This window comes from Schistocerca gregaria, chromosome 1, assembly GCF_023897955.1.
Source record: "Schistocerca gregaria isolate iqSchGreg1 chromosome 1, iqSchGreg1.2, whole genome shotgun sequence".
Classification (NCBI taxonomy): domain Eukaryota; kingdom Metazoa; phylum Arthropoda; class Insecta; order Orthoptera; family Acrididae; genus Schistocerca; species Schistocerca gregaria.
Window position 1 is genome coordinate 972,468,371 of NC_064920.1, and position 21,787 is coordinate 972,490,157.

The window sequence follows — 21,787 nt, forward strand, 5'->3', positions numbered from 1 at the left end:
CTGGCAATGCTAGAAAAAGGACCCCAGTACTCTGGCATCAGACTACTAAGAAGTCTCCAGAATGAAATTTTCACTCTGCAGCGGAGTGTGCGCTGATATGAAACTTCCTGGCAGATTAAAACTGTGTGCCCGACCGAGACTCGAACTCGGGACCTTTGCTTTTCACAGGCAAGTGCTCTTTTACTAGGAAGTCTGCCTAAAAACCTGCAAGATAGTGTACTTCACAATGACTTTCCAAAGAAACATAAAGACTATCTCATTGATAAAGAGTTTTACAGTGTTGCAGAATACTTATGCCATTAAATTTATATATATTGTTATTCATTATCAATTATGTAAAAATGTAAGCTAAAGGAGTAGAAAAAGAAGTGATAATGAATGTTAATTCTTTGACATGTCCTATATTACATGTAAATTTACTGTACACAATGTAATCTTACAGGATCAAATAAAATTCAATTCAATTCAATGAAATACCATCTTATTTTTAGGTAATTAAAGGAATCTAGGAGATGTCACGCTTGTTTTATTAGGAGAACCTTTGAAATTGATCGAGCTTGCAGCAAACATTGTAATTATGTCTAGTGGGTGAGTCTGATGGAAATTGCACCACTTTCTTGAGAGATGGAACACTTGTGGGTTAGGCAAAATTATGTTGGAAGCATGTGGACAGTTAAAGATTGGAGCAGCGATAAATTTGAGAGAATTATGTTTTTATTCTCTTTTTTATTCAGTGTAAAACAAAGTTCTCGGCATAACTGTAATATTTGATTCTTGGTTTAGTACAGTTCAAGGTTAATGTCTTTTATTGTGGGGACATTATGTGACATTTTATTCTCACAGGAGTGTGGTATTACCCATATAAATTTCATTCAATCCAACAAGTTGTATGAATAATGGAAGCAAATAGTGTTGACAGTAATAAAATGTTCAGAATGTGTTGAGAAGGAATGAAATGCTTACAAAGATGGCAAGAAGAGCGTAGTTTTATTGGAGACTGAAACATTAGATTGGATTAGATTAGATTAATACTTGTACCATAGATCATGAATACGACACTTCGTAATGATGTGGAACGTGTCAGGTTAATGAAAGATGTCTGTACATGATATTACATTATACAAAATATTGCATGACACTAATGTTTAAGTTAGTTTTTGCCCTCCATTAATTTATATCCAAAAATTCAGCCAATGAGTAGGAGTTGTCATCTAGAAATTCTTTTAATTTATTTTTAAATGTTGGTTGACTATCTGTCAGGCTTTTGATGCCGTTTGGTAGCTGACCAAAGACTTTTGTGGCAGCATAATTTACCCCTTTCTGTGCCAAAGTCAGATTTAACCCTCCATAGTGAAGATCATCCTTTCTCCTGGTGTTATAACTATGCACACTGCTATTACTTTTGAACTGGGTTGGATTATTAACAACAAATTTCATAAGTGAATATATATACTGTGAGGTTACTGTGAGGATCCCTGGATCCTTAAATAGATGTCTGCAGGATGACCGTGGGTGGGCTCCAGCAATTATACTGATTACACGTTTTTGAGCAATGAATACTTTTCTACTCAACGATGGATTACCCCAGAATATGATGCCATACGAAAGCAGTGAATGAAAGTAGGCATAGTAAGCTAATTTACTGAGATTCTTATCACCATTCATAGACTCTGTTGGAGATTTGTTAAATATTAAATGACATATTTTTAAAAGTGTATACCTTATTATACTAATCTACTGAGGAACTACCAACCTCCTCAAATAAGCTGATAAATAACCATTAAGACATTATTCACACGCAGTGAACAAGACACCTCAGCCTTAAGGCCTCCATGATTTTCAAAGTCAGAAATACATAAATACAAATTCCGTTCAACATCAGTTGGTCATTTTGGATATTAATTTACTGTATTGACATATTATTATACTGTAATAATTTCTGCCTTTTTCTAGGAAACTCCATCTTTGGTAAGTGAACTAGTCCCACTTCTGGTTCAAATACAGCATCAGATTTTAGATGGAAAGTTACCTCCTGACTATACATACCGTAAGATGAATGCTCCCTGGATGCAAATTTCTGTTCTTAGGTAAGGTTACACCTAAAAAGTAATTGCTAGTTGTCTCAAATTTATTTATTTTTGACATGCTGTTGTGGTATCAGTGCAATGATGTATGTACTTGTAGCACATTAAAATAACATAGAAAGGGGGAAGTGTAGCATTTGCTTTCTTTCAATTGAGAGATGACTGTTAGGAGTAACAACTGTCACAAAACATGAAACCTTAAAAGTAATATCATGAATAGAAGTTTGACAATATTGATTTTAGGAAATGTGTGAAGGAGGAATATTATCTTTTTACAACTATCCATCAGCAAGACTGAAGACTTGTATTTTATTTTTGAGAATTCCTTTCTGCTTTCTTCTCAGTCTTGTTCTTTAAATGAGCCTGGCTTTCCTATTTCTTTGATTAATGTTTTAAATATTTGTATTATCTGGTGCATAAAATAATTTTTAACTCATTGTACTGCTTTCATGTCCTGACCAGGTCATGAATCATAGCGAGTTTTCAAGTTCAAGTCCTGATCTGGCACATCTTTTTTATCTGCAAGGAAGTTTCAAGGCAGCACAGTCTCTGTTGCAGAGGGAAAGACAAATTCTGGAAACAGTCCATTAGGATATGCCTAAATTATTTCATCACAGTATTCTTTCTCTAGGAGTGCTGGAGAAGTAACATATGCAAAGGCTTCTGTCAAAATTGGAAAGTAGGAGAGAGGAACTGCCAGAAGTGATGCTATGGGTTGTGAGTTGTGCCTGGAAAACTCGGGTGGTAAGAGCATTGCCCATGGAACAGACAGTTTTAATCTTCCAAAAAGTTTCATTGGGGCAGCTGATTATATGATGGGGCTGGTGAGGTAAGAGAGAGTTACAACTACCTTTTCTATCAGTAGCTGTATCGTGACTGGGAACACATTTCTTGAGGTTTAGGCTGGGGTAATGGTGATGTAGATGCTGTGAGTGTGTTGGGGTGGGTGCAATGGTTCTGCCTTTGAAGGTCTCTAACTTTTGCCTTGTGACTTCTCTAAGTGTAGTGTTTCTGCTGTAGCAGTTGACAGAGATTGAAGGTTTGGATAGTATTTCAAGGGTTGTGAGTGATGCTGATGACACCCAGGAGCAAATCCCTTGCTTCACAGTGTGGGTTTGTTGAACTGTTGTGCACACATCAATTTCTGATGGTGTATATGATATGACCACCCATGACCTCAGTGAGAAGTGGTTTCTGGCATTAATGTCCTATGACAGTGCTCTATTGCGCACTGGTAATCATTCATAAGCGCAAACCCACATTGGTGCAGGAATGTTCTTGTGATACTGGTTCACTATTGCGGATTGAGGTCAGACAATGTCCAGTGCTACCATCCATGTAGTATTGTCAGCTGGACTGCTGCCGCTGATTGGAGCACTGATGTGGATAGGTGGTGCTGGCTTTCTTATCTTGAAACTTCTGCCATATGGGTCGTGTACTGTACCCATTGCTGACAGAGTGGAAGGCAGATGCTGGAGTTATATACTGGTTATGTTGAGTTTCAGTATTGAGTCACTTTGTACCATCCCCTCATCATTGTACAACAAGGAATTAACGTCTCTTTTCCTCTTAACCAGCCTGTAGCAGAGATAAGTATCAGTCGTGCAACTAGGTGTGGCTGTGAGAGGTAGGAGCAGCTGATGTAGTGGTCATGAGATTTTGTAGCACCCATGTAGATGGCAATAGCTCCAGGACGTGCTGTTGCCCACTGAAACTAGTGGGCTCAGTATAGATGTGTGTAGAGGCTGGCTCTGAGGGATCTGTTTGGCTTCCACTGATGCCGAGACCTGTGTACCTTAATCCTTAGCGTTGGGTAGACACAGCGAAGTGTGCTCTGGTTGTAGTGCAGTGACTGTTGGGTAGAGGTTGTATTTTCTGTTGTGACGGTGGTGGTGGAGGAGGAGGAGGAAGACTGGGACTGGACACATGTAGCCTTTCTGTGATGACAGGGGCAATGTTGAGAAGTCTACTGGATATTGTGGGGCTCCAACTGGCTCCTGTGGCATGTCAGGTGTGTACCTTGGGCCACAACAGCCAATATCTGTCATCCTTGATGATATATAAATGTGTCCGGCATTGAACTGGGCGTACGCCGATATGTGCAGGCCGCACAGTACAGATACGGCATAGTACAGATAGTGCCTTGGTAATGTTGCTGTAGGCGGCTGATACAGGAGTTCCAGAAAGAGAATTGTGATATTGGCCATCTTGGATCGCAGCAGGGTGCTGTCTATTTATCTGCATATGGCCAGGAAACTTGTTAGGTCACTGTCCCATGATGTGTAAAGTACCTTTTGAATCTGTCTTGAAAGTATTCACCAACCTCTCTGCTTCGGCATTTGAAGGAAGATGAAAAAGAGTGGTAGTGAGGTGTCTAATGCCATTCCTGTGATAGAGTGATTTGAATTCAGTGGAAGGACTGTTGGAAGCAATTGTTCCTGAAGTCCCCTGTGTTGTGAAAATAGTGGCATGTGCTAGATGGAAACTGCTGCTGTTGTGGACATTGTTCTAGTCACATAGGGGAAGACTGAGGAGGTGTCTATTGCTAGAAGCCATATAGAGTGTAGAAAAAGCTGCGCAAAAACTGTGTGGGCTTTCCCATGGCTGGTAAAGTGTAGGCAGTAGCCATTGGGATAATGGTGACTGTTATTTTGAGGAGGCTGTGCATGTCCAGGTGGCTTTCTATATGTCCACATCGATGCTGGGCCAATAACAAGTCATCAAGTTAAATTTTTTGTATATTCTTTGCCCCAATGTTCTGGATGTAGCAATTTGAGGCTTGGTGGATGAGATGCTTTCAGAATTACAACTCTTTGTTCTGACGCTGTGGACAGCAGGATGCCTTGTAGCATATTGGAGCACTGGCAAATTGAATGAAATAAGTGCAGCACCGAAGAGGCATCTTCAGCCTGTTGATCCAACCAAACCTGCACCCTGTTGTGTGTGACAGATTTATGTGTTAGAAGACAACAAATAAGCACACTTGAGCTCAGAATTTGAGATGTGACTTCCCTAAAAATACAGATTTAATAGATTCTGACACAAGTCCCAGTTGTCTGTTACAGCATCAAATAGTGAAAATTGTGCCAGAGTTGGTGTATGGTGCATTGCTTGCTTGCTTGCTGCTGCTGCTGCTGCTGCTGCTGCTGTTGCTGTTGCTGCTGCAGTGCTGTGAGAAGTAGTAGTTGTAGCCAACAGGCTTTCTTTAACTGTGTTTGCCATTTAATATCTTTGCTGGCATAATTTTAGAAATTCCTGTTTGATTTGTCTGTAAACAAAACACTTGTCGCCATCTATACGCAGTAGCCATTTTGCCAATTTGTTGTTTCACACAAACTATACTTTATTACAACCTCCAGAGGACATAATGGGTAACACAGATGGTGTCAAAGTCCGTGTCTGTAGCCACAAATCAAACAACAAAGTATCGTAACTAGTCCACAGAGAAATCCAAACAGAAAACTGAGATCTGATAAGCAGAGGCCAATGTACTTGATAGACTAGACTATTAGTAGCAGTCATGGTAAACAGAAATGATGTGTCTGTGTGATGATGGCTTTCTTATCTCAGAATTTTCACAAGAGATGTTGCTGGGGGAGCTAGCAATAGCTGCTGGAATTAGGTGTCGGTGGGTGCCCTGTACATTTATACTTGAAATGTTTGGCAAAAATACAAGAACACAGGCTCCCAGGAAGGGGCCCTTGAAATCTACGCATGTTCTGTTCCACAGCTGCTGGGGGTAGGTTGGGGTGAAAACCTGACTTTCAGAACTAGCTGTGGGCCAGATTCTCTAGATTGGATTTAATTTGTGGCCTGTATGCATCTCCTCATATGAGCATCCACTTGGGACATGTCCATGCCAAAGGAGGAATTAGTACTGCAACCCTTATGTAGACTTGGAGAGGGGGCAGGGTGCCTAGTCTGCTGTTCTCTAGATAAAGACAAGCCATCTGGTCCATATTGTACACCAGTTGGGTTCCTCTCGGCATATGTTGATCAAATAGCTCCATATATATCATTGATATAAAACAACTCACTCATTGAAAGACTTTTGCTTAAGGACTGTTGTTTTATATGGGTCACACCAAAACACAAGAAAGAAAATAAAAGTAATCTGCTGAATTGTATACCCATATCACTAACATCAGTTTGCAGTAAGAATTTGAAACATATGCTCTGTTTGAAAATTATGAAGTAGCCTCAAAGAAAATAATCTCTTGACACATAGCATGGATTCAGAAAGTATTGTTATTATGAAACACAACTTGCCCCTTATTCACAGGAAATGAGTTCTGCCAGTAGGGATCACAAGTTGATTTCATATTTCTAGATTTCCAGAAGGCTTTTGACATACTTCCTCACAAGTGGCTTCTAATCAAATTGCATGCATGTGGAGTATGGTGTCAGTTGTGTGACTGGATTCATTATTTTCTGTTAGAAAGGACACAGTTTGCAGTAACTGACAGGTAGTCATTGAGTGAAACAGAAGTGATATCTGGGGTTCCCAAAGGAAATTTTGTAGATCCTCTGCTGCTTCTAACCTATATAACTGATTTGTGAGACAGTACGAACAGATCTCTCTGAGTACTTGCTGTGGTGCTGTCATTTACCCTCTTGTATAGTCATCAGAAGATCAATACAAGTTATACAATGATTTAGGAAAGATATCGGTATGGTACAAAAAGTGACAATTGACCTAAATGATAATAAGTGTGAGGTCCTACAAGTGAGTACTAAAAAGAAGCCATAAAATTTTGTTTACAAGATAAATAATACAGATTTAAAAGTTGTCGGTTGAACTAAATAGGTAGGGATTACAACTATGAACAATTTCAATTGGAACCATCACATAGAAAATGTTGTGGGAAGGCGAACCAAGACAGTGTTTTATTGGCAGAACACTTAGAATGTGCAACAAAGGTACTGAAGAGACTATCCACACTATGCTTATAGCTGTGCAACACAAGATCCTTACCAAATAGTATGGATGAGGGACATTGAAAAATTTCAGATAAGGGCAGCTCATTTTGCATTAGCACGAAACAGAAAAGAGAGTGTCATGGATTTGGTATTGAAGCTGGGGTACATTCGTTGAAATGTAGGTGTTTTTTTATTGGAGTGAGATCTTTTCACAGAATGTCAATCACCAGGTTTCTTCTCTGTATGTGAAAATATTTTGACGTCTCCTATCTGCATAGGGGAAATGGCCACCATAATGAAACAAGATAAAGAAGAGCTTGCATGGAAAGATTTAAGAGTTCATGTTTCCCATGTGGTATTTAAGAATGGAAAAGTTGAGAAATAACCTGAAAGTGTTTCTCTGAACCCTTTGTCAAGCACTTTGTTCTTATATGCCAAGTAGTGATGTAGACATAGATTTATTTTTGAATTCAGCTATTGGTGTACCCTACGAATTGTCCCTTTGTTTTATGTTGTTGACCTGTGTTACGCACTGGCTTCCATTCATGCTTAGTTTTCATCCTTTTTTGTTTCAGAACATAATTCCTTGTTTTTCTTTCCTTTGTAACTATATCCTGCAGGAGGTTGCTGTCCGTAATGTATATATCAATAGCAGTATACATTATTTTGGTGAGAGTTATGTGAGAGTTACTTCAAATTCTCCATTATGAGATGTTGATGAAATTGCTTCACTGTCCAGATAATTACTGATTTCTGGGGTGCAAAAAATTATATTGCAAAAATAATGATATTGTCCCTTTCTCTGTTTTTTTTCTTTTCCAGTGCCCGATCATCAGGAGAAATATGTGTCTTCTTGTTGGGGGTGTAATGTAGGTTTTATTGCATTAAGAGGAATTTAATTACACAGGATTTTTTTTGATAGAAGTTGTGTTAACATACATAAAAAGTGTGTATTGTGTGCTCATTATATGGAGAAACGCAAGTGCTGGCAGAAATTACTCCCAGCATTTCGTGTCAGCTAATGTCATGCGGTGAAGTGTGGGACCACAACAATCGGTACTACAGTCCTATTGTTTGTCCTGTTGTGACAGAGTATTCACACTACACTGATAATTTTGAAACAGGGTATAGTGTTTCAAGTCCAAATAGAAAGGACAAGACAAACTATTCCCAACTAACTGTTCTCACCACCACAGTGCAAACTGGCTAAAGCATGGGCGATTTGGTATAGCACACAATACCTGCTTATTGTGTGGCTTCATGAACATAACTGTCACAGTTGCATATTTCTTGATAGATTACAATTTCTGCATTCATCTCTAACCTTTGTTTTTTCTATATCTCTGCTCTTCTTATTCATTTTAGTCAGATTTGTCGAACTTAATGCACTTTACGCTGTAAACACAAAAAGAATGTTCAAAATCCATAACTAGATTAATAGCTATTTAAAAGACCAAAGGATGGGGCATGAGTCGTGCTTAGATAGCTCAATTGGTAGAGCACTAGCCCACGAAAGACAAAGGTCCCGAGTTCGAGTCACGGTCCGGCACACAGTTTTAACCTGCCAGGAAGTTTCATATAAGCGCACATTCCGCTGCAGAGTGAAAATCTCATTCTGGTTACTTAAGTTGTTAGTTCTTTTATACTGCAATTTGTTGCTTGTGGTGAAGTTTATTTTCATGTTACATCATGTGAACAAGTTTACAATTTGCAACTAAATGGTACTTACCTAGAAAAAGCTGGTTTCACATATGTTGTATCACTCATTTTCCCCGCAAGTCCAGAGAGCTCTATTGTTTTTGTTTCTCTCTTTTCTTTTGCATTATGTCTGAAACAATGTACTAGAGAACAGAGTGTATTTTTTGTTTTATTTTTGCTCCAGCACTTTTGTTGCCTTTCAAAACTTCCAACAATTATTGCAATTTATTGTGATTTCTTTCAACACACACTATTAAATGATATGTGGATGTAACCACAAATTTAAAGCTGTTTCATAGATACTTTAAATTATGAAAGGAACATTGTTTTTATTTGTTTGAATGTTTACTGTTTTTTGAACATACACATCTTCCTATAAGTGTCTTTCAGATAGACTTACAGAGTTGCTAGTCCTGTAGCAATGCAGAAAATATTTGTAAAGAGGACAAGGACTAGAAAGGGACCAATGACAAGTAGACTTTGAATGAGACCATCAGTAGGCTGTCCTCATGAAAAGTTGATGTATGGGTGCTAATCTTGGTGCAGGACACAGCTTTAACTTGTTGCAGATTTTAAAAAGTTTGCATCATGTTTACTTCTGCTTGTAGTATTTATAATTGAAACATTGGTCTTAAAATTGGCAACCTGCAGCACAGTAATTACAAACCTAGTCCATAACGTGTGATTAGTTCCATTATTTAAAGGTACTTCACCAAAAGATACGTTTCCTGAAATTGCATTTAGTATTTCACTCATAACTTTGTTCTTTAAATCATGGTACACAGAAGATTTATCGTTTTAAATTTAGTACTTGGACAGTTGCCCTGGAATTTATTTTCCTAATTCAGAATGAAAATGCAAGAAAATTAATATTAACAGTTTCTGAATGATAAGCACAAAATAGTTGCTGAAATAGGAACAGAGTGACATTGCATAAATCAAAATAACATGCATAAATCTTTGACTTCACAGTTCAAAAAAGTTGTTAACCAAGGAAAAAGGAAATGTGTGTGTGAGAGAGAAAAGACAGGATATGATGTACAGATGGTGGATCAAGTATTTGAATCCAGAAAAATTCAAGGTATAGGTGAAAGACAGATGAGCTGCCGCTAATCAAGAGTGCTGGGCTGAGTTGACCTTATAGGAAATCAGTGGTTGCAAATTGAAAAAAAAAAAGACTCAGAGGAAAAATGAAAACTGGAGAAAGGATGGAGATTACCGGATCTAGTATTTAATAGTAAAATGCGATATCAGAAAGTGAGAGAGGACTAAAAAGACTGTAAAAGAGAATGGCGAAGCAGAGGAGAGTAGAAAGAAGGGTAATAAACTAAGATTTGGTGTACGGTGTCTTTGTCTTATTGGAGAGACACTTCACGTTTCCAGATTATGGAAATCCTGTGACGTTTCACAACATACTCAGCAGTATTATATATTTCTTCATTCTCTGGTATGTTTCAGTGTATTACTTGCTCTGTCTGCCCCCTCCCCCCTCCCTGCTCTTTTAATAGCTAATGAAATAACAGAGTTATTTTATGATACAATCTGTATATCAGTTGTCAGTTTTCTTTCAATGTCTTATTATGAGTCTTCACACCTCTTTATTTTCTGTTGTAACTTGTGTACTTAGGTCTTCTTTGCATTTTATTTTTTATTTCCAGAGAAAAGAACTGATATTTTCTCTAACTTTTTGAGATGTTTGAATTGATTCTACTGATATTCTATTGGTGAAAACCTATGTTTGTGTCAGTGCATAAAGTGATGAGCCATCTTTGATCACTTCTGAGTGTAATTTGGGCCTGCATTTTCCATCTTAGAGACCAGCATTTAAAAAGAGAAAAATTTTCATACTTGGTTTCACAGTGCAATCTATGCTTGTTTTAATGTGAACTACATATTTCAGTGGAAGTATTTGTCACACAACAACCATAAGATGTAAGACGTGGTCTGTGCAGAAAAGCTTGATGCTTGGTATCTCATCAAGATCAACTTGCATATTCTGTAACTCACAGTTGTTAAACAATGGCTGCTGTTCTTCCACACATTGTTCCCTGTTTGTCGAATGATATTCCCTCTTTTCCACCATTGAAGAGAAATTGTACATAGCTAATTATTTGCCTGTCATTTAGTGCTGAAAATTTACACATTTTGATGTGGCTTAGAATAAAAAAATAACAAGCAAGGAGACCGGGGTTTGAGTCTTGTCCGTGCACAAATTTTAATTCATTTCTTCAGCTTCCATCGTTATCATAGATAAAGATGAGACTTAAATGCATCGGGGAAAATTAATTATAAGATCTCTAAGTTCATATGTGTTTCCTCACCAGGCTTATTTAGTACTTCTGATATTTGTAGGTTACTTCAGCTGATGGATGAACCGACAGCTGACATTAGAGCCGTAATTCATAAGACTTTAATTTTGGCAAAGTCTGGTTCGCAAGAAGCTATTGGTGTTGCCATTATTTGTGCATGTATAGCAATTCTGATAAAGTACAAACCCAATGACGATATACTGCCAACAGCTATATCACATGTTACAGATTTGATGTCGAGGAAGAGCAACAATTTGAGGTAAAGTGAAACACACTAATAATGTTACTGTTTCCTTCCTTTGTTTTTTGTATGTTTTATAACAAAAATATTTATTTTGTAGGTATGCTGGCCTTGATCTGCTTGAAGTTATTCTGCAACACTGTCCCTTGTCACTTACACCAGAGCAACAAGAAATCATCATGTCAAGCCTGCAACATCCTGATCATGCAGTAAAAAGAAAAACATTAGCTTTGCTATGTGTAGCAGCAAATGCTTCAAATGCAGAACAAATATGTACACAAATTGCTGACTATGCACAGACCTATTGCTCCAACAATATTCATTTGCGTCACGATCTAGTAAGACGCATCATCCTTCTTACGCAAAAATATCCACGGGACACTGATTCATGGCATGTTGCAATGCTTCTTCGGTTATTGCCTCTTGCTAGTGACAGTCAGGTTAAAACCATCCATGGATCAATTAAGAATTTACTTTCAGGTATGAAGTACAAGTCTTTTTCTTTTAGACATTGGTATTTAATAGTCATGCCATTAAATGTTCATACGAATTCTAAAAATGACAAGAGAGAATGAGTATTTTCCACTAAAAAATTGAAATAACTCATAAGTATTGTATGTGTCAATGTGTGTATTTAATGTCTCCACTGATAACAATATCAGCCCTCTGTACTAACAGAACTACATGTGGGAGGGTGAGATTACGCTTCCTGTTCCATGCAGCTTAATGTATACGGTGAAACTTGCTTCCTTCACTGTGTGTCACATTTCCCTGGAAGTGGAAAACAGAACCATGCATATATTATGTGTTTATGAACAAGACAAAGTTTGATTAATAGAACTTTGTTTTGCAAAACTGATCTTTTGATTTTTGTATAATGTTAGTATTTTGACATCATTTTATTAGGCTTTCGACAAGGACATAGTTGATTCTAGCAGCAGTTTATTCCCACCTTCCATTACTGTATGGCACAATTAGCTTTTGCTGTCACACAGCAGTTTTTGATGTAAAACTTTCCTGTTCAAATACAGGTTACAGAGAAGGTTTTGGTATCACTGTTTGGGTGGTGGGAGAAAGAGAGACAGAGTTTATTGAAGTTGATGGGAATTGTATCTTACAAACATTTCCCTGTATGATAACAATGTGCGTTATCTTATGTTCAGAGATTAATAGCATGCCATGCTGTATTGGCTCCTTGTATTGTGTCTATGGAGACTAATTGCTCATGAGTCATTAATCATGTGAGCAATCTTAGTATTATAACTAATATCCAGGGTGTTCAAAAAAAGTGTCAAATACTTTGTGAGGTAGTAGTACTCATCAAAACAGGAAAAGTAAGTCCAGTAAACATGGGTCTGGAAACACATCCTTTGTGAGGTAAAAACATGTTTATAGGAAGGGCTGTGCAATGCTGGGCGATAGATATTAGAATAGTTGTTGCGTTGGTGCTCCATCAAATATGTTAACAGGGTAATATGATGTTTTACTCACAGTACTCTACCTACCATTATGTGGTCTGCAGTCAGTTGTGTGGTTTGAGCTTGTGTTGTAGGCTACATTAATTTTGATTGTGTTTGTGTGTCTTATTGTGCAGTGCTTTCAACCCTGGGGACATAGCAGGGTGCTTACTGTTATTGTGCCATTTGTATGTACAAATGGTGTAGTACATTTACATTTTCTGTCTTCCACCACTTGTTAGCAATGGAAGCCTATTAATTGACAAGTGAGATGGCAGATGTGATATACTGCTATGTTTAACAAATAGGCGTAGACTGCGTGCCCATGCCCTCTAAACTGAAAAATATTCACATTACAGAGTGCCCTCTGATAAGCTGTTCGGTAGACTTTTCCAGCAGCTGAGGGATGCAGGTATTCTTGCAACTCGGAAGACTGACAGTGTAACGCCCCGCACAGGCCCCATGCTTTACATGGAGGAGCATGCGCTATATTTTGTGGAAGAAACCCCTGGGACCAGTGTGTGATGATTAGCATCAGCAGAAAGCGTGTCTCGCTTTCTTATATGGGGGATTCTTCATGAACAGTTGGTGCATCCATATTATCTACTGTGCATTCAGTCATAAGACCACAGGATCGTCATGGCAGATGGCAGTTCTGTCAACGGCTGTTGCAGAAGTGTGCCACTGATCCACTGTTCACATTCAAGATTTTATTTACCAAAGAGATGGAGGGGTCACAAGAGTTGGCGGTGTGAATTTTCACAACCAGCGTGTATGGGCAAATGTAAATCCCCAAGCAGTTGAGGAAAGAGGGCTTCAACACCAATTCTCAGTCAATGTATGGGTAGGCATACTTGATCATAGGTTAATAGGACCATACATGGTATCATAAGATTAACTGGGGCACATTATCTGGGCTTTCTCATAAATGTATTGCCTACCTTACTGGATACTATGCCATGGCAGCAACGAATACAAATGTGGTTCATGGCCCTTGGCCTGTTCATTCCCCAGACCTAAATCTTCTAACTTTTGGTTATGAGGATATTTGAAGGAACTGGTCTACGTCAAAAATGGCTCTGAGCACTATGTGACTTAACTTTTGAGGTCATCAGTTGCCTAGAACTTAGAAATAATTAAACTTAACTAACATCACACACATCCATGCCCGAGGCAGGATTCGAACCTGCGACCGTAGCGGTCACTCGGTTCCAGGCTGTAGCGCCTAGAACTGCACGGCCGCTTCGGCCGGCTGGTCTACGTCACACCAATCAACAATGTGTGGGCATTACATGGTCGCATCTTCAATGTGTGCCAGCAGGTACAACAACAACCAGGTATACTTCAAAAGGTGTGTCATTCCTAACCAAAGGGCAGAGGCATCCATTGTCATGAATGGATACTACATTGAACACCTGTAAACATATGTTTATTGCAGAAAGTATGCTTTCCAGGACTCATGTTAGTGGACTTAATTTTCTTGTTTCGATGGGTACTACCACCTCAAAGTATCCACCCACCTTTTTTTTTTTTTTTTTTTTTTTTTTTTTTTTTTTTTTTTTTTTTTTGAAGACCCTGTGTAGAGTTACCTGAATAGATAAGCAAAACTCTTTGAAATAATTCCCATCAGCAAAGTATAGTTACAGTTTGAATAATTAATGCTTTTACATTCTCTTCTAACCACTGTTGTAATTTGGTCCTATATTGTTTTTATAACAGGACCGAGAAATGTGACAGTTTGTTCGCTCCTAGTGAATACCTGTGTTTAAAAAAAAAATATTTTCCTAGCTGTGGCAGTACATGGTGCAATATTGGCTACGAAATTGTCTTCAGACATTTACTTTCAAACACACTTTCTTTTGTTAAATTAATGCCACAGCTTTGTATATGCAGTAATTGTAGTAGGAAAAGTAGAGTATATCGTCTGAGGCATGTGAATCTCCAAGCTTCTGCTTTGTGACCTCCACTAGTACTTGTCATAAAGTCAGCCTATTATTCATTACTAGATCATCATCATTAGTTGGTTAACTCATTGCTGAGTGTCGTGACCTCATTTCTTCATTCATTTCTTAATTAATTGAAACTTTTGAGTAGATGTCTCCATCCACAGTGATCTTCAGTTCTTAATGTGAAGAGGTAGACTGGTAACCTTCTTCATGTAATCGAACCATCTATTTGCTGTTCTTCTTCATGGTCTTCTGCCTTTGATATTGCCTTGCAAGATGGTCTTTTATAAATTAGCCCCTCCACTTCTCAAAGTGTGCCCAAGGGACTGGGAGTACCTTTGACTGACATGGGAAGATAAACTTCTTGTGATGCTAAGTACTTCTATGATGAAAGCTTTTGTTTTTTCTATTTGTGGTACACGCAACATCTTCAACCAACAACACACCTCAAAGGTATCTATTTGGCTCTTGTCACTAGCTTTCATGGTCCAAGTCTCGCAGCCATATAAGAACACAGGAAACACCAATGAATCCACCTAGTGCATCTTCATTGTTTTGGATATTGCATGGTTCTGCCAAATCTTAGTGAGTTTAACCATTTGGCTTGGCCAAGGACAATTCTTCATTTTATTTCCTTTCACATTTTCCCGTGCCACTGGAGATCGTAGATATACACAATCATTCACTGCTGCGAGAGCCTTTAAGCATCCTGAAAGTTGAATTTGATTTAAACTGTGGCAATTAATTACCATCAGCATGTTTTTGATTTTTATCTCAAGGCCGAAACTTCATGTAATAGTTTTCAGTCTGAAGACAGATCACTAGATAAACCCAAACAAGCATAAAAACAGTGAGTAGATTCAATTTGAAAATATTTCTGAGCGAATATTGCCATTGAGCCAAATGTGGTTATGGAAAAATATAAGTGGTGCCAAGAACCACACTTTTACGGCTATTATCAAAACAATTTAAAATTACTTCAGAGCGTAGCTTATATATGTAAAGCAGGTATTTATTCCAAATTGTAAGGAGAAGTGTTACAGTCACAGTGATTACTCATATATCATATACTATGTGTGATTTTAATGTGTCCTGTCACAAATGGCCCGATCACAACTACCTGATGGATTCGTTAATATAGATGTTGTGGACCACATCAGTAAAAATCCACATTGCACAAGGTTATGGAATAGCCATAGTAGTTCAGCGCGTTCTGTTCAGTGGTGCGTGTAGTCTTCCACGAATTGGTCAGCATTAACTTTTGATACAATTTGGCAGTGGTCATCATCAATGTCATCAGTTGTGGTCATGTAGTATTATGTGTCTGTTTTTGCAGTTGACCAAGTGCAATGGGGTATGTGACAGAATGGATGCATTTGGTACGAGCATGGGTCTTGCTCCTGGATTTTTAATCTGTATTCCATTCATGGGCCTACTATGACTACAACAGTCTCTAAAACTCTTCACTGCAATCTCTCACATCTGTCAAAAACCGCCTTGCTTACCTTCCATACGTCCCGAGACCTACCGAAAGCTGAACTTAGGTAGGCATGTAACATTCTTCGACCTGTGCTCTAGAAAATCTTAAGTCTTTCTGAGATTACAGTTCTCTCTAAAGGTTTTAGTTATAGTTTTACTTCTGAATTCATTCTTGCTGAACTTTTTAAAGGTGTGCTTTCTTTTACTTAGTCTGTGCAGTGAGAACTTTGTTAGCCACCTACTGAACAGAAGAGAATCAGCGCAAAGACAACTTTTAATCTGGCCTTGCTGATTTTATAGCTCTGCCCATGATTCTTTCCCAATCACATCTAACCATCCCCCGTTATCTTCCATGTATTCCTTTTCTCTGACTCCTCCTCTGCGTTATTCTCTAGATCCATATATTCATATATTCGTGAGTTATTAGTAGAATTATCCACATAATTGCTTCATTTGACAGCTTGTGAAACAGCTGTTGAGCATTTCTTCTGGGCTGAATGTAAACCAGGTGAAAATGCTCAGTTTCTTGCAACACTAATCCGTAATGGTGTTAGTTTAACTTCATTTATAGGGAGTTATCCTGAGATTGGCTGTGTCATTTTTCCATGACTCTATGCCAAGTGATTCTTTAAAAAGTAATATGGTTTTGATTTTATATACAATGTACTAACTTGCATTGTTTTGGAGGTTATGAAAGTCTCGATTATATACCAGCTCTGCTCACATGTAAGCCGTGCATCCAAGGTGTTGATTAGTTACCTGAGCTGTGAGGACCAGGCGTGAGTCGTGCTTCGGTAGCTCAGTTGGTAGAGCACTTTCCCGCGAAAGGCAAAGGTCCCGAGTTCGAGTCTCGGTCGGGCACACAGTTTTAATCTGCCGGGAAGTTTCATATCAGTGCACACGCCGCTGCAGAGTGAAAATCTCATTCTAGTTACCTGATGTTACTCAGGAGAAAACTAAGCTTCTGTGCCACCACAATATTTTATGCATGTGCTAGAGCAGACTTCTTCTTTATTTACCATTGTAATTAAATAATAGCATGTTACTGAGAGAAATATGTTTTCAGGTTTCTAGCTGAGCTGACATTCTACTTTTGTGCGCTGGTCAACAGGTTTCTTTGAAATCTGAAATCGTACTCCATGAATATCCTTTGCTTTCATGTATTGTATGAATGTTGCACATGGCATACTATTAGAATCACCCTTTGATCTGTGTTTTACAGGTGAAGATCAGCAGAAAAACATTGGAGATACCAGACAGAAAGTGATCAAAATACTTCACAAATATTCAAAGTCAAAGATAGCTGTAACAGCAATTCTGCAATTATATGTTTGGGTAATAAGCCGCTTTGGGCTTCCAGCAGTTGAAGGGGCAGTTAACAAACCTGCAGACACTATCAAAGAAGTAATTGAACTAGGACATAAAATTATCAGAAATGAGAAGAAGAGAGACCCATTTCCTCAAGGTGTTAGAGATCTCCTTATTTCAATAGTTCAGTCACTGCAATACATTTCTGTTCATAAAAAGGAACATGCATCTGGAATAGATGGTTTTCTACAAGAACTATTATCAACTTCTAGACGAGATTCTTACTTACGTGACATTTGTTGTGAGCTGAAGTGTAGTTTACCTTTTGTAACAGCAATACATGAACACACTGTAAAGGGACAGGATAAGTATGACCAGTTGGACTTTACATTGTCATTTTTGGATGAAATGGTATGCAAAAGTTTGGAATCTGGAGAAGAGCCATACCGTCCACCACAGGCTGTACAAGTCTTCCAACAATTAACTGAAATGCCATTACCAGCAAAGAGCAGCCCATGCACTAGTGTGATCAGTTCTGAGAAAGGATCGCTAGCTGGTTCGTGGTGTTCTGAGGATTTCAAGCTGTGGAATATTACAAGGTGAGTGGCAGAGTTCAGGTTGTCCGATTGACACTTTATAGACTATGAGGAGATGACCAGTCTCCATGTGTAACTAGTGACTAAAATGAAGCAGGTTGTGTTTAAAAGAATGAACTTCCTTTTTGGTGATTATTTGATTAGTTCTACTACACTACATTCTTTTAAACAAAGGAAAATCTAGCATAGAATGTAACCATATTATATAAAAAAAAGATGTTGTTAATCACCATATAGCAGAGAAGCTGGGTCGCAGATAGGCACAACAAGACCTTTGTTAAAAATAGACACACACACACACACACACACACACACATACACACACACACACACACACACACACACATTTGTGACAGTCTTTCTATTGTACCTAACCCCATTATTTTATTTGTTTAAGAAAATTGATCTGATTTTATGGATTTGTGTTTTATTTGTCTCATAGGCTCAGTGTTTACATTGCCACACCATCATGTCACTAGATAAAGTGAAAAATTATAAAACAGAGTAAATAATAATTAAATATTTCATAATGTCATGGTCTTGCTTATCCTTTTCCACATTTTTCCCGTTGTGCAGTTTCATATTTATAGTTATACCAGTTGTTACTCTGCCTTGTCAATTCACTGAAGTTCTTTGAAGCAGTATCATAGAATCACAAAACTCATACATTTAGATAGTAGTCTCTAAAATTCAGATATCTTGTTGTGTGCTTATTTAAATGTATATTCTTCAATGCCACTGAGCTGCAGATTTTGTGGAGTTATGATGATGACTCTGCACACAATGATTGAATGTTGAGTTTTAAAACATGGCAGAGTAGTTTTTATCACAAGTGGTATATTTTGGGTGCCAGCATTATTACAGTCTGCCAGTGGTATCTCCAGTACCATTCATGTTGCTTTTGCTGTTGGATAATGTACCTTGAAAGTCCATATAAATTTCAGTTAAATATTTTATTGTGCTGGTAGATCAGTATCTTCTGGATAATTTTATGTACTGTAAGAGTCTCTAACTGTGTGTTCCTTTCTAGCATGTACTGACATAACCTGTAATGTTTCAGGCAGTTGTCTCCAAATATGAGCCCAAAAGTCGTGTGGACCAAAGAGGGTAGATTAAACCCAGCTGAGAACAAAGCTAAAGCTGAGTCATTAACAATGCAGGAACCGGATAGTTGCAGTATACAGAGCAGTGAAGCATCATCAGCTGCATCTATTTTTCATTTACCACTTCCAGAAGAAAACTTGTCAGTGGCCGAGAAAAGTAATGTAGATCCTCTGGACAAGTTATTAACTTCTGATTTTAGCAAGCTCACTTTTAATACACTAGAGAAAAGATGATAGTTCCTGTTATAAACATGTATTAAATGAATGTACTGAATTCTTCCAGTCATTTTCCTGTGGAAGTACCTGCACTTTTGTGATAAAAAATGTTTATTAAGTCTTCTTTGAATGTGTGACTGAAGTTGAGTTCCAAAAACTAAGATATAACATAGTTTTATCCTGTTAAAGTATTTGGAATGTTTTACTACTGAGGGATGGATAAATTTATATAAGGTTAGTGTTACCATGTTCAGATTGTCGAAGACTATGTGCCTTGTTGGAAGTTATGTTTATTTCTATAAAATGATTCTTGTATTTATACAAATAAAATAAATTTTTAAATAAAGCTGATGTTCTTTCTCTGTTGTAAATAAACATTAAAAATGTGTGTCCCCAGTTGTCTTTTTTTCAATTGCAAACTTGATGTGCACAGTAAATATTTTCATAGACTCTAAAATGAAGCATTTTACACATTACTTGTGAAGCAGTTGATACACGTATTTTTAGGTTATACAGGGACAAAAAATAAAAAAATAAATAAAATGGGGAGGGGGAGGGGGAAGAGAGGAGAATGTAGCGACCAGAGATGAAATTTTTGAGATGCATCAGAGATAAGACAAGAAAGGATAGAATCAGAATTGAAGAGATTGGAGAAGGGACTGGAATACTAAAACTTTAGCACAAGGCAGAAACTACAAAGCTAGTGATATGGACATATGAGGAAAGAGGGAGAATAGTATGCAAAAAAAAAGTTTTTTTTGAATGGTTAAGTGGAAAGAGACCACAAGATACAGTGAAAAGGAGTTCACCAATAGAAAAGAAGAGAGGTACACCAGAAGACATAGTTAAGGGAGAATAGTGGTGAAGAGGCAGACAGTGATGGTTGTGCTTGATTCACAACTGATCCAGGCAGCTGTAAACTGGTAATAAATAGGAGGAGGAAGAGGACAAGAAGAATGCTTGCTGTGTTGTCATATAACCACACTCAAGTCCAAATCTGAGAATGGGGTCATCATTGGAGTACAATAATTAGAACCGAGAGCATATTTTTTATGAACACCAACCTACAGTCAAAATGGAACTAAACTCATGGATGGTGAGAACAGCTGTTTATTCAAACATCGAAGTTTCCAGAATGCTGGTATTTATCCAAACATTGACTGTTCCAGAGTATTCAAAATACAGATATTTCAAGAACCTTCCAGAAATGGTAAGTACTAAGTAATAAATAATTGCTGGTGGTCAGTTTTGAACTGGTTGCCTGCAGCACGCCAGCCAGCGATGATAAATACTATGCCACGCTATGTGCAACAGTTCACGGCATTGCTTACTGTCCTGCAAGTATAGTGTCCCGCTGTTTCAGAAGTTCTCATCGGAACTGTCTACAACACCCTGGATCTAGATAGTGTCGACAGCCTTCTGTGTGGTTGCACTGGCAGATTCCTGCATTCTGGATGTGTTGTTACATCCCCTTGACTATACTGAGCATCAAAGGTAGCCCCTCCCATTGAACCTTGTGATCATTGAATGGGTGTTCATTTTCCTTGAACCTCACATCATCAGTCTGTGCCTCTGGACAGTATAGGGCATCACATATAGGTCATGGATGAGGTATCTGCAGTTTTTTCTTCTTGGTGAAAAGTTATAAGCCTCAACTTCATGTGTGATGCCCAACATACAACGAAGGATACAATATGGTCCAAAGTAGTGCTTTAGTGACTTTCCTACAGCGTCACTTTCTGCACCACAGGTGTAAAAGTCCGTAGTAAGTCTCCCAAGCTGTTTCTTACAGGCCATTGCGTGACGTTATAGTGTTGTTGGTCTTTCTCCTGGGTCTCCAGTCTATGTGTCAAGCCAGCTGCTTTGCTCTATTGGTCCTGGTGATGAGGTGTTTTATGTAGTCACCCGGATTATTGTTGGTTGAAACAGGAACAGTATGTCTGTTCTCATTTTAGCCTGTCAACTATGCTGCAGGAAGAGCTGTTTGTGAAGTGTGTAGTTTCCTGCTTGCTTTTTGTATGTGAATGTCATGATGAGCAATATTGAATCCCTATCTCTCTGTTTGACATATACATAGACCAAGAGCATATCTGTCATCTTATTAAAGCCTTTTATGTGGCAATTCGTCTGTGGATGGTAGGTAATTTTCAGCTTGTGGGTGATTTTCCAATGCGAAATTACCTCTGATATTAGTCTCAACATTAAAACTGTTACATGATCAGAGATTATCAGATGTGGTGCTCCATGTTTCAAAATTATGTATTCTACAAGGGAACTTGAAATTTCCAGAGCGTTGGCCATTGGCACTACTCTAGTGATGGCTTGACTGATGGGTTAATTAGTGTAGATTATTATACATCAATTCATATTTGTCAACTTTGGGAACACCCCCAAGAGGTCAATTACAATTAGGTTTCATGGTACTGATCA

General features: G+C 38.1%; 1 protein-coding gene across 3 annotated transcripts in view; it reads left to right on the forward strand.

Annotated features, from left to right (window-relative positions):
• The window catches only part of LOC126276856 (AP-4 complex subunit epsilon-1-like), a 50,776-nt gene extending 31,073 nt beyond the window's left edge, over window positions 1–19,703 (forward strand). For all 3 annotated transcript variants that reach the window (XM_049977310.1, XM_049977311.1, XM_049977312.1), the window contains exons 5-9: window positions 1,954–2,087; window positions 11,055–11,270; window positions 11,353–11,732; window positions 17,357–18,041; window positions 19,099–19,703. In XM_049977310.1, the coding sequence (XP_049833267.1) occupies window positions 1,954–2,087; window positions 11,055–11,270; window positions 11,353–11,732; window positions 17,357–18,041; window positions 19,099–19,375 (1,692 nt within the window). In that variant the 3' untranslated portion in view covers window positions 19,376–19,703. The remainder of the gene's footprint in view (window positions 1–1,953; window positions 2,088–11,054; window positions 11,271–11,352; window positions 11,733–17,356; window positions 18,042–19,098) is intronic.
• The last annotated feature ends 2,084 nt before the right edge of the window (window positions 19,704–21,787 follow it).